The sequence below is a fragment of the Strigops habroptila genome, chromosome 15, assembly GCF_004027225.2.
Source record: "Strigops habroptila isolate Jane chromosome 15, bStrHab1.2.pri, whole genome shotgun sequence".
In the NCBI taxonomy this organism is placed as follows: Eukaryota; Metazoa; Chordata; class Aves; order Psittaciformes; family Psittacidae; genus Strigops; species Strigops habroptila.
Window position 1 is genome coordinate 975,622 of NC_044291.2, and position 12,474 is coordinate 988,095.

Below are 12,474 nucleotides of genomic sequence, written 5' to 3' on the forward strand. Positions count from 1 at the left end.
TGATGGGTTATGTGTGTTTTGTCCTGGTGTCCTACAAATGAGAAGGTATCAGTGAAGCTGCCATTGGGAGCAGTGGTGAAACGTCCAAGAAATTGATTGAGAACAAATGAAATTGCCCAAAAGAGGCTGTCAGCAGTATTTGGAGTCATAAATCTTAGTAATGCTTTGGGTTAATAGATATGAAAAACGCAAATGGAGAAGATTCCTAGTAAAATTTGGGGATGTTTTTGCTTAGACATCTGGCTGATCCCCGTCCTGGTTTGCAGGCACCTCCTCAGCGGCTGGTGTTTTAAAGCAGATTGGGGCTTTTTTAGTTGAAATGAAAAATTCAGTTAAATACTGAAATACCAAGAGTACATCATAAAAAGCTGTGGAAAAGGTTCTTAAAACTTTTCACCAATTCCACCTCCTCCACTCCTCATCTCCGGTTCTCACAGGACCCTAAATTTAGCTCCGCAGTCTGGATGGAAAGACCAGCTTTCCAATTTAAGCATGAGTTTCTTTCTATTTTTTCACTTCTTCATTTTCTTCCCCCTCCATCCCGATGAGTTTAATCCTCCCCGTCGCCAGCCAGGGAGCTTGCACCAGCAAGTGCAAGTACATAAGAAAGTAAATATATTCCCCAAGTGCAAAGCGCAGGAGGAAAAGCCTCATGACATATATAGGAGGGGATGGGAAGGAAGGCCAGAGATGAGGCTGAGGAGCAATCTGTGGTCCCATTCTGCCCGAGCTGCTTCAGCAGACAGGCACATGTCCCAGCCCTGCCTGCTGGGAGGTTGGCCACTGTGTGCAGTAATTTGAGCAGCACCAGGTACGCTGCGTGTATCTAACATGCTTCATTAAGGGTAGGTGCATGCATATTTATGGCTACTCATTAGCGGCTGGAGCAAAGCATCCTCAACGAAATGCTGTGTAGCGTGCCTTTAAATGAGGCCTTCATTGAATTAAAAAAGATACATAAAAACCCTCCAATTCTGCAAAGTAAATTCGATCATGACTTTGATTTTGATGTTCCTTATAGCATGCTGAAAAACAGTAAGGGCTTTTTGTCTAATTTGCTGCCAAAGCACCATTTGAAATAACAGCCACAGCATTTTGTTTCTGCTAATGCCAGCATTAAACTGTGAGTGGTTTGGAGCTCTCGTGTTGTTTTTTTCTCTCTCTAGTCCGTAAGAGTATGTGTCTATGAATGGCTATCTATATAAGGCAGGTTAGCGAGCTAGATCCTCAACAGTATTTCATTTTCTTGCTTACAGGGCTAACTTAAAAGCAAGTTTTTTCAATGCTGCAGTGACTGAAGAAGCAGTTCACTCCCATGTAACCATGAAAAGAGGGCCACAGAGCATTTTGCACCATGCATTGATTTTTTTGATTATTTTCCAAATTAGCACCATATCTCACTAAGGAACCTTGAACCACCCAACCAAGATCTTCCTTTGCATGCAATTGTAGATGCATTTCATGAATAGTTTGAAACCCTTGTCAATGCATATATATATTATTTTCTTTTATTTTTTGGAAAGAAAAAAAACGACAAAAAACAACTCTTTGTGTATGTGATCTGAAGCATGTAACCCTAAGATGTTGCATTCTAAAAATGACAAATAAAGGCCTTTCCCAAATATTTTGGTGTTCTGCAGCCTGTTTAATATGTTCTTTCCAATACATCATTTGGACCAAAATAATAATTAAACTAGTTTTAATGATAATAATTGTGGGATATGAACATTTGCACTCACGTAGGAAGCGACCAGGTCAAGGCAGAGGGTTGCAGATTTTTGCACGCATAGCACTGAACCAAGCTTATTTTAACCTTGCAGGCAATAAAAGCGAAAATGGAGGAACTTAGGCCTTTGATACCAGTGTTGGAAGAGTACAAAGCCGATGCAAAATTGGTATTGCAGTTTAAAGAGGAGGTCCAGAATCTGACGTCAGTTCTAAACGAACTCCAGGAAGAGATTGGCGCCTATGACTACGAAGAGCTTCAGAACAGAGTGTCAAATCTTGAAGAAAGGCTTCGTGCATGCATGCAAAAATTAGGTAGGCTCAGAACAACATGGTGGCACTGGCTGAACACCATCGGTGTTAACCCACGCATCCCGTCTGGAGGCAGAGATGCTAGACTGGACATCTCCTTGGGCCTGGCTGTAAGGGATGAGCTTGCACAGCCAGGTTTGATCCTGAACATCCTTATGCTATCAGTACCATCCATCCCGGGAGTAGTCCTGCTGAGGATTACTCGCAGGAGCGATGTTGCTCATGGTGTAAGTGCTACAGGATCGGGCCCTGGGCTGGGCATGTGGTGTTTTGCAGCGTTTGCATAAGCGGGCGGTGAGACGCGGTCCATGCGCTTATGCAAAGCAAACACATGCACCCGTGTGGCTTGTGCATCGATGCCCCATCTTGTTGCGAACTGGACCTGGCACATCAGAGGTCTCGTGCACCACGTTGAGCAGCGTGTGTGTGTGTGTGTGTGTGTGTGCAGGCTGTGACTCGGTTTCCCTTTTCCCTTTTGCATCTTGCAAATTCCTGTTGAGAAGAGCATGGCGTAGCTGGGGTGGGATAGAAATCCTCCCCATCCTTCCTGTTCCCCAGGGGAGCCCCTTCCATCAGGCCAAGTCAGCAGCGTGAGAGATTCATCTCTAATCTCATTCAGAGAGTATTAATTGGCTGAAGCCTGTTGGGTCTATTTTGGGGAGACACAGCAGTAGCTAATCCCAGTGTCCCAGCCCAGAGGTGGAGAAGGGGGAAGGTGGGTGCTGCCTCCTGCAGCTGCAGAAGCCTCCCTGCTGGTTGCTGGCCCAGCTCTGACCTGATTTGATTTCTCCTCACATTATTGACTTTCTTGTTACGCAGTTTAGATAATCTAAACACATGAACTGCTCCGCAGTCTATTTTGGTAGCACATATGAAATTACACTCTCAGGTAACTTCACGGAAGATCAGATCTCTCCTGAGCACTTTATATCCTTGGCAAGGTAACGCTTTGTTTCTCTCTTGTCTCTGCTGGTGGGATTGCTTTTGCTTGTTTCTAGATGCCTCCACACTTCAGTAAGCAGCCGCCTCCCCTGTATTTCCATCTGATGTGGCCCTTATAAGCCACCTCTCACTTGGAATCGGGGAGAAGGAAGTGATGGTCGTGGAGAAGGCAGCAGAGTTGGGGGGTGGCAGGGAAGCCCTGACCTTGTCCTCACCCACTTGAATTTCACCCTGAAGCCCTAGTGGGGACAGAAATGATGGAGATTTTAATGACTTGATGCTTTCTGTGTTAGCAGTACCTAATTCATGGAGTTTTATCATGTGGGGACTGTACAGACATCTCAGGAATGACAGTCCTGCAGTGGGTAGGATAAGAAAGGATGGAGACCAGGGCCGGGAGTGCCTGATTGACCAGAGCAACCCCCCGGCAGCCCCACGCTGGCAGCACGGGGCAGCCCTGCCTGCGAACAGCTTTTCTCATTCCTCCCCTGCTGAAGGCAGAGGTGGGTGTGATGGGAGGAGAGGTGCCCACTCCTTGGGCACCATCTGCTGCTGCATCCGTATCCTTCAGCTCATCACTTGAAGATGAGGCAGAGCTGTAGGTGATGGGGAGAGGGACCAGGGGTTTGAGTCTGGGCTGTGGAAGCTCTTTCACAGGGATAGCTCTTTAACCAGAACCATCCTGGACCCCACAGCCTCTCTCCAGCCAGCCTTAGTGGAGCTGTCCAGGCCAGGCTGACTCCATCAGAGCCAGGGAAGCTGTGATGATCTGATGATCCTCCCGCAGACCCTGGACAGGCTTTAGGAAATAGCTCCCAAACCATTCAGGGCTCCAAAATAAATAGAGTTTGCTCTTGGACCATTAGCCCCTTCTGCTCTGGGGCATATCCTGCCTCATTACACCCCTCTCATGCTCCACCCAGGCAGGAGCCCAGGGAACTGATGGTGAGCTCTTCTAAACAACTTCTTTTATAAACTTTTTGGGGGAGGTTGAATCTTTCTGAGGCTTTATTGGGCTTTTTGGCTGTGCCCCTTCTTTTTCCATTTGCTCTCTCTGTGACCATGGTGTCTGGGCAGTGTTTCTGCCCTGGGGTATTGTATCACCCCTGGGTACTGGTGGAGATGGATGCTGAGTCTCACAAACGTTTCGCCCAGGAAGGTGATTTATTTGGTCACTAGGCAGCAAACAACACAGATTGAATTTCCAATGTTGTTTATGGCTCCGGAGTGTAAATCAGTGCAAATGGTGGTTAATCGAGTTAAATTGGGATAACAACCTCACAGACACTTGGCTGCTGCACGATGAGGCTGTTTGCTGCAAATTACCTGTTCAGAGGGATTTGCTGGTGTTTCAAAAGGAATGGTTTAGCTTAGATTTGCTCTGCATGGGCAGCAACACTGCTCACCTGATGCACGTTCACCTTCTAGAGCTCAGGGTTCAGCTTGGAGTGCTCAGAACAGGATCAGGGACCTGCCACAATAAGTATGGGGTGAGGGAAAGGGATGTATTCCCATTCAGTTTGCCTCTCCCCACCCTCTGGGAAGCACCAGGGCTTGACAGTGCAGCAGCATCTTCCTTAGACAAGGTCCTGTTTTGCATTTTGGGCTTCTTAAGCATTATTGATGGATCAATAGTGAAAACATCTCCTGACCCTGACGTGTGTGAATGGGATAAAGGCATGTTCAATCTGTTATTCTGTTTACATTCTTAAAGATCACTATTTATACAGGGATTTTAGTGTTTCCATTAGTGTTCCTAAGAGCAGCCGTGGAGGAGCTGGGAGGTTGTCACTCCTTGACGAGAGGGGGAATTCAACCTGACAGCAGGAGCTCTCCCTGACTCCTGCAGAGAATCCCAGCCCACAGCCCTGGTGCAGGGACGGGACCAGGACTGGGATGAGAGGATCCAACCTTGGATTCATGGGAAGCCCCAGCAGGGAAGGTGCTTGGCTGTAGCAGCAGCAGCCTGAGCAGAACTGCAGAGTCCAGAAGGAGATGGTGCTGGTGTCGGTGGCTGCGTTGGTGGATAAACTGCTGCTGAGCTGCTCAGGATTGCTTGTAGGCTGGATCTGAGGAGGAATATGGAGCGGAGGTGTTGGTATCCTGGGAGGATGGAGCACTCGTTTTAACTGGCTGGAGCAGAGCGTGTCTTCTCATGCTGGAAAATTCCTGGTGCAGCTCGAGGAAGGGGCTGTGTGCATGGAGATGCTGTGTATGCAGAGTGCTGAGCTGCAGGGGTCAGGTTGGCTGCAGGGTCACTTGGGAAGAGGCTGGTTTGTGCTGTTTTCTAGGAGTAGGGACATGCAGGCTTGCATGGGGGACAGGTCCAGGGAAACTGGAGTGAGAACAGGTCTTTCATGTATGCCCCGAAAGCTCACAGGCTTCCCCTGTATCCCGGACTCATGGATGAGCACCAGGTCATGCTTTCCTAATTAGAGGCCTTAAAGGATCCATTTTAGACTTTCCCTCTGGCATCTGAGTGCCTGTGGTAGATTTACACCAGGAAAGGAAACACCTTGCCCTGTGTAAGAGCAGTCCTCTTGCATTGCTGAAGAGGTGCTGTGAATGTGCCTCCAGCTAAACACATCTGAGCTGCAGCCTCCCCATTGCAGACACACCAGTTCACCCTTAGCAGCTGCTGCTGCTGCTTTTTAACATTTTTTTTTTAAATCAATGAGCTTTTATCCAACGTTTCTCTCCAGGGAAATGGAAGAGAAGAGATAAAGTGACAGCAACGCAGGGCTGCGATAACGGCAGGCAGCGTTGAGCAGATCTGTGATTAGAGGAAGGCTGGTCCTCTGCTAGGGGAATTTGCAAGACATTAAGCATTTATTATGGTAACCTGTTGCATCTCTTTGTCAGTACCTTGTTCTCCTCCAGAGCTGGGAGGTTTTGAAGGCACCAGGCAGGAGGATAAGCTCCCAAATGTCGTGTCTCAGTGAGGCCAGGGAAGCTCCCTGCTCTTACGTGGGACCTCTATCTGCCTGGTGTCTGAAGGCTGTGGGAAGACGGGTGGTTCCCTTGGCCATGTTGTGCTGGTGTATATCAAGAATAGCTTCATCTATTTTATGCCCCAGGCTAAGGTGACCCCTTTGGCCACAGCTCAGAGCTGAGAGAGGTGGATGTGTCCCATGGCTGTGATCGGGAATATAAAGGGTCAAATGAGGCTAAGGAGAGAGGCAGCAAAGAGATATTGTGGACTCTGTGTACTGGAAACATTCCAGGTCAGGTTGGTTGGGGCTTTGAGCAACCTGATCTAATTGAAGGTGTCCCTGCTCATCGCAGGGGTTGGAACTGGATGACTTTTACTGGTCCCTTCTAACTCAAACCAGTCTATGATTCAGGTTGGTAATTTAGAGCAGAAGGACCTTGTCCTGAGCTGGCAGAGCGATACCCCTGTTTCAGCAGCACCTCCAGGGGCTCCCACCCCCAGCCCCACACCTGGGTACCTGCACTGAACCACAGGGCCATGTGTGCTGCCATGCCATGCCACAGCTCAGCCTGCACACCCAGCACCCGGAGCAGCCATCCCATCCCACCACCACCTTCCCCTGCCCCAGCCTGCCAGGGGCTCCTCCTTCAGAAAGAAGTCAGGAGACAGGAGGAGGCTGGTGACTTCATTAGTGTCTCTAAGTGTGCAGACATGATAGAGAGAAGGTGGATGGTAGAAGCTGGTAAATGGTGTTTGCAGGGATGAGATTTTATTGCACATAATTTCCCACCTTTTCTTTTTCTCTCCTTTGCATAACCTGTACCAAATGCCTATTTCCAGGAGGGCTGGAATGGGCACATCTGTCTTTATGTCAGCTGCACCCACTCTATTATAGCAGAAATGAGCAGAACATTCAGCTAATTTCCCTACCTGGCTGCTCGACCCTGGCTAACACTTCTCATAGAGTCATAGAATCATCTGCTATTTGTGACGTTAGCAGCAGGGCTGCTTCAGGAAGGCTCCTTCTTGGGGCTGGGTGATAAGGCCAGTCGGTTCTTAAGAGGCATGAAACAAACAAAAGCATCCCACAGTTACTCTTGGCCTAACTACCTCTAACTAAATAGATCCAGAGCTGCCCATCAGTGGGGCAGAGCAGTGTGGTGTGAGTGGCTGGCTCTGGTGCCCCCCACTGGGGCTTCAGAGCTGGCTGGCATAGACCCCCTGCCAAAGGAACCGTGTGGTCTGACGTGGTGCTCACCAGCCTTGAACTCTTTTTCAGCTTGTGGCAAGCTGACGGGAATAAGTGATCCCATCACAATTAAAACCTCGGGGTCCAGGTTCGGATCGTGGATGACAGACCCTCTCGCTCCCGAGGGAGAGAACAAGGTAAGACCGCGAAAGCTTCGTCTTTGTGTTCCCACTCCACTGATGGGGCTGAGGTCATTGAAAACTCATTACATCCCAGCACCAAAGCCCAGGTTGTGCCCTGTGAAACCTGTGGAAGGTTCAAGTCCATCTCACAGGGCTCTGCTGGCCTCCTCTGCAGCAGCATGGAGCTGAGGATTCCACAGGGAGCATGAGGATAGGGCTGAGCAGCCCCGTGCAGTGGTCCCTTCCCAGAGCAGGTAAAACTCACTGCAGTCATAAGCGTGCATGGTCTCAGAAGTGTCACCACAAGGTCTGAGCCCCCCATGGCAGGGAGAAATCCAATACTGGGTTTCCCATTTGGGTTTGGCAGCCAGGAGGAAGCCAGGGCTGAGCAGAGGGACCTGGTCCCTGCTGCTCTTCTGCTGCCAGCACCTCCAATAATGTATCTGGCTGCCATTGTCCTCCATCCTCCTCCTTCATTGGTGTGAGGAATTAACTGACTGCAGCCAGAGAGAGATTTGTTTTGCTTTGTTTGGGTCTTTTTTTTCCATTCAGACTATTCAATTTTGATCCCAAGGAGGTAGGAGGCCAATAACTGGCTGAAAATCAATCCAGGCTTCCCGTGACTGATGGAATGGAAAATATCTCAGAGTGTTTGCTGAGGATTTGCAGGCAGCAAAACAAAACAGAAACCTCAGAGCTTGGCTGCATGGTAATTCCCTCCTGCATGCAGCATCCTTCATCAAAAGATGAAGGCACCAGCAAGGGCTGTATTGGGGCACCTATTCTGAGAGCTCTGCCCTGTGATCAGTTTTCTGTAGCTAAGAGAGGACGAGGGGTGCTCTGGATGAGGGATGCTCTGAAGAAGCCACCCTGAGGGTGACTCCATTTCCCCATGGATGCACAGCAATGAAGCAGCAGTGACTTGAGATGTTGGGCTCTTTCTCTGAACCAGCAGCCAACTGGTTGGCACTGGTTCCCCAGTATGACACCTCCATATTTTACAGTTATTAAACCAATAAGATTCTCATCAGAAGTGAGATGGGAAGGCTTTACCAACATCACATCTTGTCTTGCTCAAGAGAGGGGACAGACCTGTCCCCTTCAGGCTGTCCTTGCTGCATCCCTCAGCACTAACATGATTTATACATCTGTGAAGGGAGAGCCAGGCCTGTTGCAGCTGAAGCTGGTTGATCAAATGCTAAAGATCTTCCCATCTTCAGAGAGTTTTGTCTCAAACCACTATTTTTGATAGGTTTTTTTTACCCGTGCCTTATTCTGCAGGGTATTTTTGTCCTGAGAGTGGACAGGCCTGTAGCTCAAGCTTCACAAGCATCTGTGTGTATATAATATATAAATGCACTGGGAATTTCATCAGAAACAGAATTAAGGGAACTTCATTGGCTGCCCAGCAGAGTGGGAAGCTGGGGATGAGGAGAGATGGGCAGTGTATCATATCCATCTTATGCCGCCAAGCCCCAGGAGGTGGTTGGTGGTTCATAGGTTCATCTGTTCATGTCATGAGATCATTGAACACAACTGGGGAAAACGGTGATCCCGCAGGAGCGTGTCAGTGGGTGGATGCTGAGCACTGGGATTGACAGGTATTGGCAGGAGAAGGTTGCTCAAAGGCAGCCGGTGTGATGAGGTGCTGCTATCCATCAATCTCTGCTTCTCCAAAGCCGTTGGGTCCTGCCACCTTGCAGCCCCAGTGTGTTGACATGGGGTTCTGCTCTTCTGGGCTTTTCTTTACCTCTCTAAAAGCTGAGCACAATGCATTGGCATGTGTAATTCTTTTAATTCCAGGTAATGAAATGGGAGCAGCAGAGAGACAATCAGTTTTCTTGGGGGGGTTTATGTTATTTCCCAAGCTGGTTCAGTCGAAGGCATCTCATTAGGTGCTCCCCAGCACCACATCTTGGAGCAGAAGCTCTCCCAGGCTGCAGGCACGTCTCTACTGTGGGCTCAGGGACACGTTGTGGGTTTTCTCCGGTGCTGTCACAGCCACCCTCCAGCCCGCAGTGGTGGTGTGAGGATCAGAGCTCTTTGCCAGGCATTCATCCCCCCTCTGCAGTGTTTTCAGGGGGTAACAATGGAAGGCTGAAGTTCCCTACAAAGTTTTTGCAGACCTCACTTGGCCTTTCAAATACAGCAGCCAAAAGCCTTTACATGCACACACAGTGTGTAAATGTCTCCTAATGTCTCTCCTAAGTGACCCTGGAGACAGCCACACTGCAGAGACAACACTATCAGCTTTTACAAGGGGTTTGTTTGCAGAAGTTTGGACTACAGCAGTACCCAAACTACATCCTTTAAGGCTTCCCTCTTGCTACATCATTTTCTCCTTCCTAACCAGCTTTTAGGGAAAGCAGCTATCTTTGTTTTTAGGCAGTAACTGCATAGAATGTCACTCACTGAATGGGTATTTCTTCTTGATATTAACTGCACAGCTTGGCCATTTGCCTCGGAATTGGTTTCATATGACAAAAGCTATTTCTTTCAGGAGTCTAGACGGTGTCCCCAGTGAACTGGCACTTAAACGATGATCTAAAATCTCTCCCCCATCTCCTGATAGCAGGATTTTGATGGCTTTGTCTCTCATAGCGGCCTTGGTTTAAGCTTTTGATGCAGAAGTGTATGATTTTTAAACCAATATGGACTTTGCCTGATTTTCCTTGACAATGAGCGATTACATCCGTTGCTTCTGCATGCCAAATTAATGGAGTTCTGCACGCCACATTAATGGAGTTCTGTGCAGCAGCTGGGATAATTCACTGAGTGCTGCCGTGATGGGGCTTGCAGGAAGCAAGAGCAGCATCAACATAATGTGCTGGGTTTAGCCAAAGATGTTAATTGCCCTTTGGAAGGATGGTGCTAGTCATGCAGCAGGTCCCAGAGAAGCTCCCATGTTCCTGGAGAGATACCAGGTTACTCCCGGGAAAGCTTTGCTGTTCAGTTGATTTCTTAGCTGATTTTGGGTTCCAAGATTTGAGTTTATTTCTGAGTGAAGGTGACAGGCGTTGGACAAAGCGTTTTCCAGTGGGTTGGATGCCTTGCTCTGAGTTTTGCTCCCAGCTCAGTTCCCAGGTGATGTGCAAAGGGCTCAGGTGGGTCTCTGCTGTTTTCTAACCCCTCGTGTTTCTGCTGCTCACCCAGGTCTGGTACATGGACAGCTACCACAACAACCGCTTTGTCCGTGAATATAAATCCATGGCAGATTTCATGAATACTGACAATTTTACCTCTCACCGTCTCCCTCACCCATGGTCAGGCACTGGTCAAGTGGTCTACAATGGCTCTATCTATTTCAATAAATACCAAAGCCACATAATTATCAGGTTTGACTTGAAAACAGAGACCATTCTCAAGACACGCAGCCTGGATTATGCCGGCTACAACAACATGTACCACTACGCCTGGGGTGGCCACTCGGACATTGACCTCATGGTGGATGAGAACGGGCTGTGGGCTGTCTATGCCACCAACCAGAATGCGGGCAACATCGTCATCAGCAAGTTGGACCCCAACACCCTGCAGAGCCTCCAGACCTGGAACACCAGCTACCCGAAACGCAGCGCCGGGGAGGCCTTCATCATCTGCGGCACGCTCTATGTCACCAATGGCTACTCGGGAGGTACCAAGGTGCACTACGCCTACCAGACCAACGCCTCCACCTACGAGTACATCGACATCCCCTTCCAAAACAAGTACTCACACATTTCCATGTTGGACTACAACCCCAAGGATCGGGCCCTCTATGCCTGGAACAACGGGCACCAAATACTTTACAATGTCACCCTCTTCCACGTCATCAGGTCTGACGAGTTGTAGTCCATCCTTCTTTAGAAACTGATTTAGAAAAGGAAACAAAAAGGAAAAAAAGGGAGAAACAAATTTAAAAGAAAATACTAATGTCAAGAAAACACACTTTAAATAAGTAAACATATAAACAGCTGCCAAAATTAAGATCAACATCATGGAGGATTATTCAGCATAAACCCGACAGATCAGCATTACCTCTACATTTCTAGAAGTCTGGCCCTGTGTTATAGACTCACGAATAACCATGTACTTGCAGCTGGAACTGCACTTAAAGAACCACTTCAGTTTGGGTTTTGTTTTGTTTCTGTTCCGATAGCAAACCTATAGTACATACTAAAGTAAGGCAATGACTGTTGAAGGTTTATCCTTGGGAGACTCGCTCTCTTCTGTATGTGGGTTGCATGGACATTCCCCCGACGTCCCGGTCAGCTGTGATGGATGTGTGATTTGTATCTCGAAGAAGAAGAAGCTGACCCGTGAGGAGCGCTCGCTGTCTGAACAAGACCTATCACAGGTTAGTTTTCTTTGCCTTCCATTGCAGCTACTGTCTCTCAACTGTGTTCTTGTCACTTAGATTAACTGTGCTGAGACCCGAAGTAGCTCATGGATCTGTGTCTTAGTAACTATTAAACACGATGGTTTAAGTATGTATTATGAACAAGTTGTTGTACCCATATTGTTTGAACTTATGTATTCAGCAAATATATTGTATAATGTATGTCTGTTATTTACCAGAGGTGGCAAAACTTTGTATGTCCAGTTTATGCAATGAATGTTGTAAATGCAATGATGTAGTTTGGATTAATAAATGATGGTTTTGTTTCTAAAAAGAAAAAAAGAGATCAGTGTTCACCCTTATACACAGATAACCAATTTCATGTTGATAATTACAGGAATATTCTCTTACTGTTATACTATCTACATAGCATTATGGTGGTTGGAAATCGCTTCTGTGGAAATCCTGTGGCATCAGGTTCCCATGGGAAGCCCCGGTTATGGAAACGTGAAGGTAATTAATTTTTTTTTAAGAGGAAAACTTTGTACTATCCACAGTTATCTAAGGAACAATAAAAATATTAGGAGACTTCCCTGCTTTGGTTATTGTCTTCTCTGTACGTGTGACCAAGAGGGGTAACAGGGACTAGTGGGGGGGGTTGGAGGTAATTTTTGAGCCACCATCCTGACTCCCCTTACACTTCGAATTTGGGTATTCGTAGAATCATAGAATGGGTTGGGTTGGAAGGCACCTTAAAGATCATCTTGTTCCAACCCCCTCGATGGGTAGCTGCTGCCAGGAGGGGCTAACAATGAGGAGCTGGGGCTGGGAGGATGGAGGGTTTGGCTGTGCTCTGCAGGGCTCCTGCAGTGGGATT

General features: G+C 47.9%; 1 protein-coding gene across 3 annotated transcripts in view; it reads left to right on the forward strand.

Moving 5' to 3' along the window:
• Window positions 1-12,189, forward strand: part of OLFM1 (olfactomedin 1) — a 31,248-nt gene extending 19,059 nt beyond the window's left edge. Inside the window, exons 4-6 of one of the 3 annotated variants that reach the window (XM_030506840.2) lie at window positions 1,821-2,040; window positions 7,191-7,297; window positions 10,436-12,186. In XM_030506840.2, coding sequence (XP_030362700.1) covers window positions 1,821-2,040; window positions 7,191-7,297; window positions 10,436-11,110 — 1,002 coding nt within the window. In that variant the 3' untranslated portion in view covers window positions 11,111-12,186. Of the gene's footprint in view, window positions 1-1,256; window positions 1,625-1,820; window positions 2,041-7,190; window positions 7,298-10,435 lie in introns of those variants that run through there. The other 2 variants (XM_030506838.1, XM_030506841.2) reach the window with 2 other exon arrangements.
• Window positions 12,190-12,474: the final 285 nt, after the last annotated feature.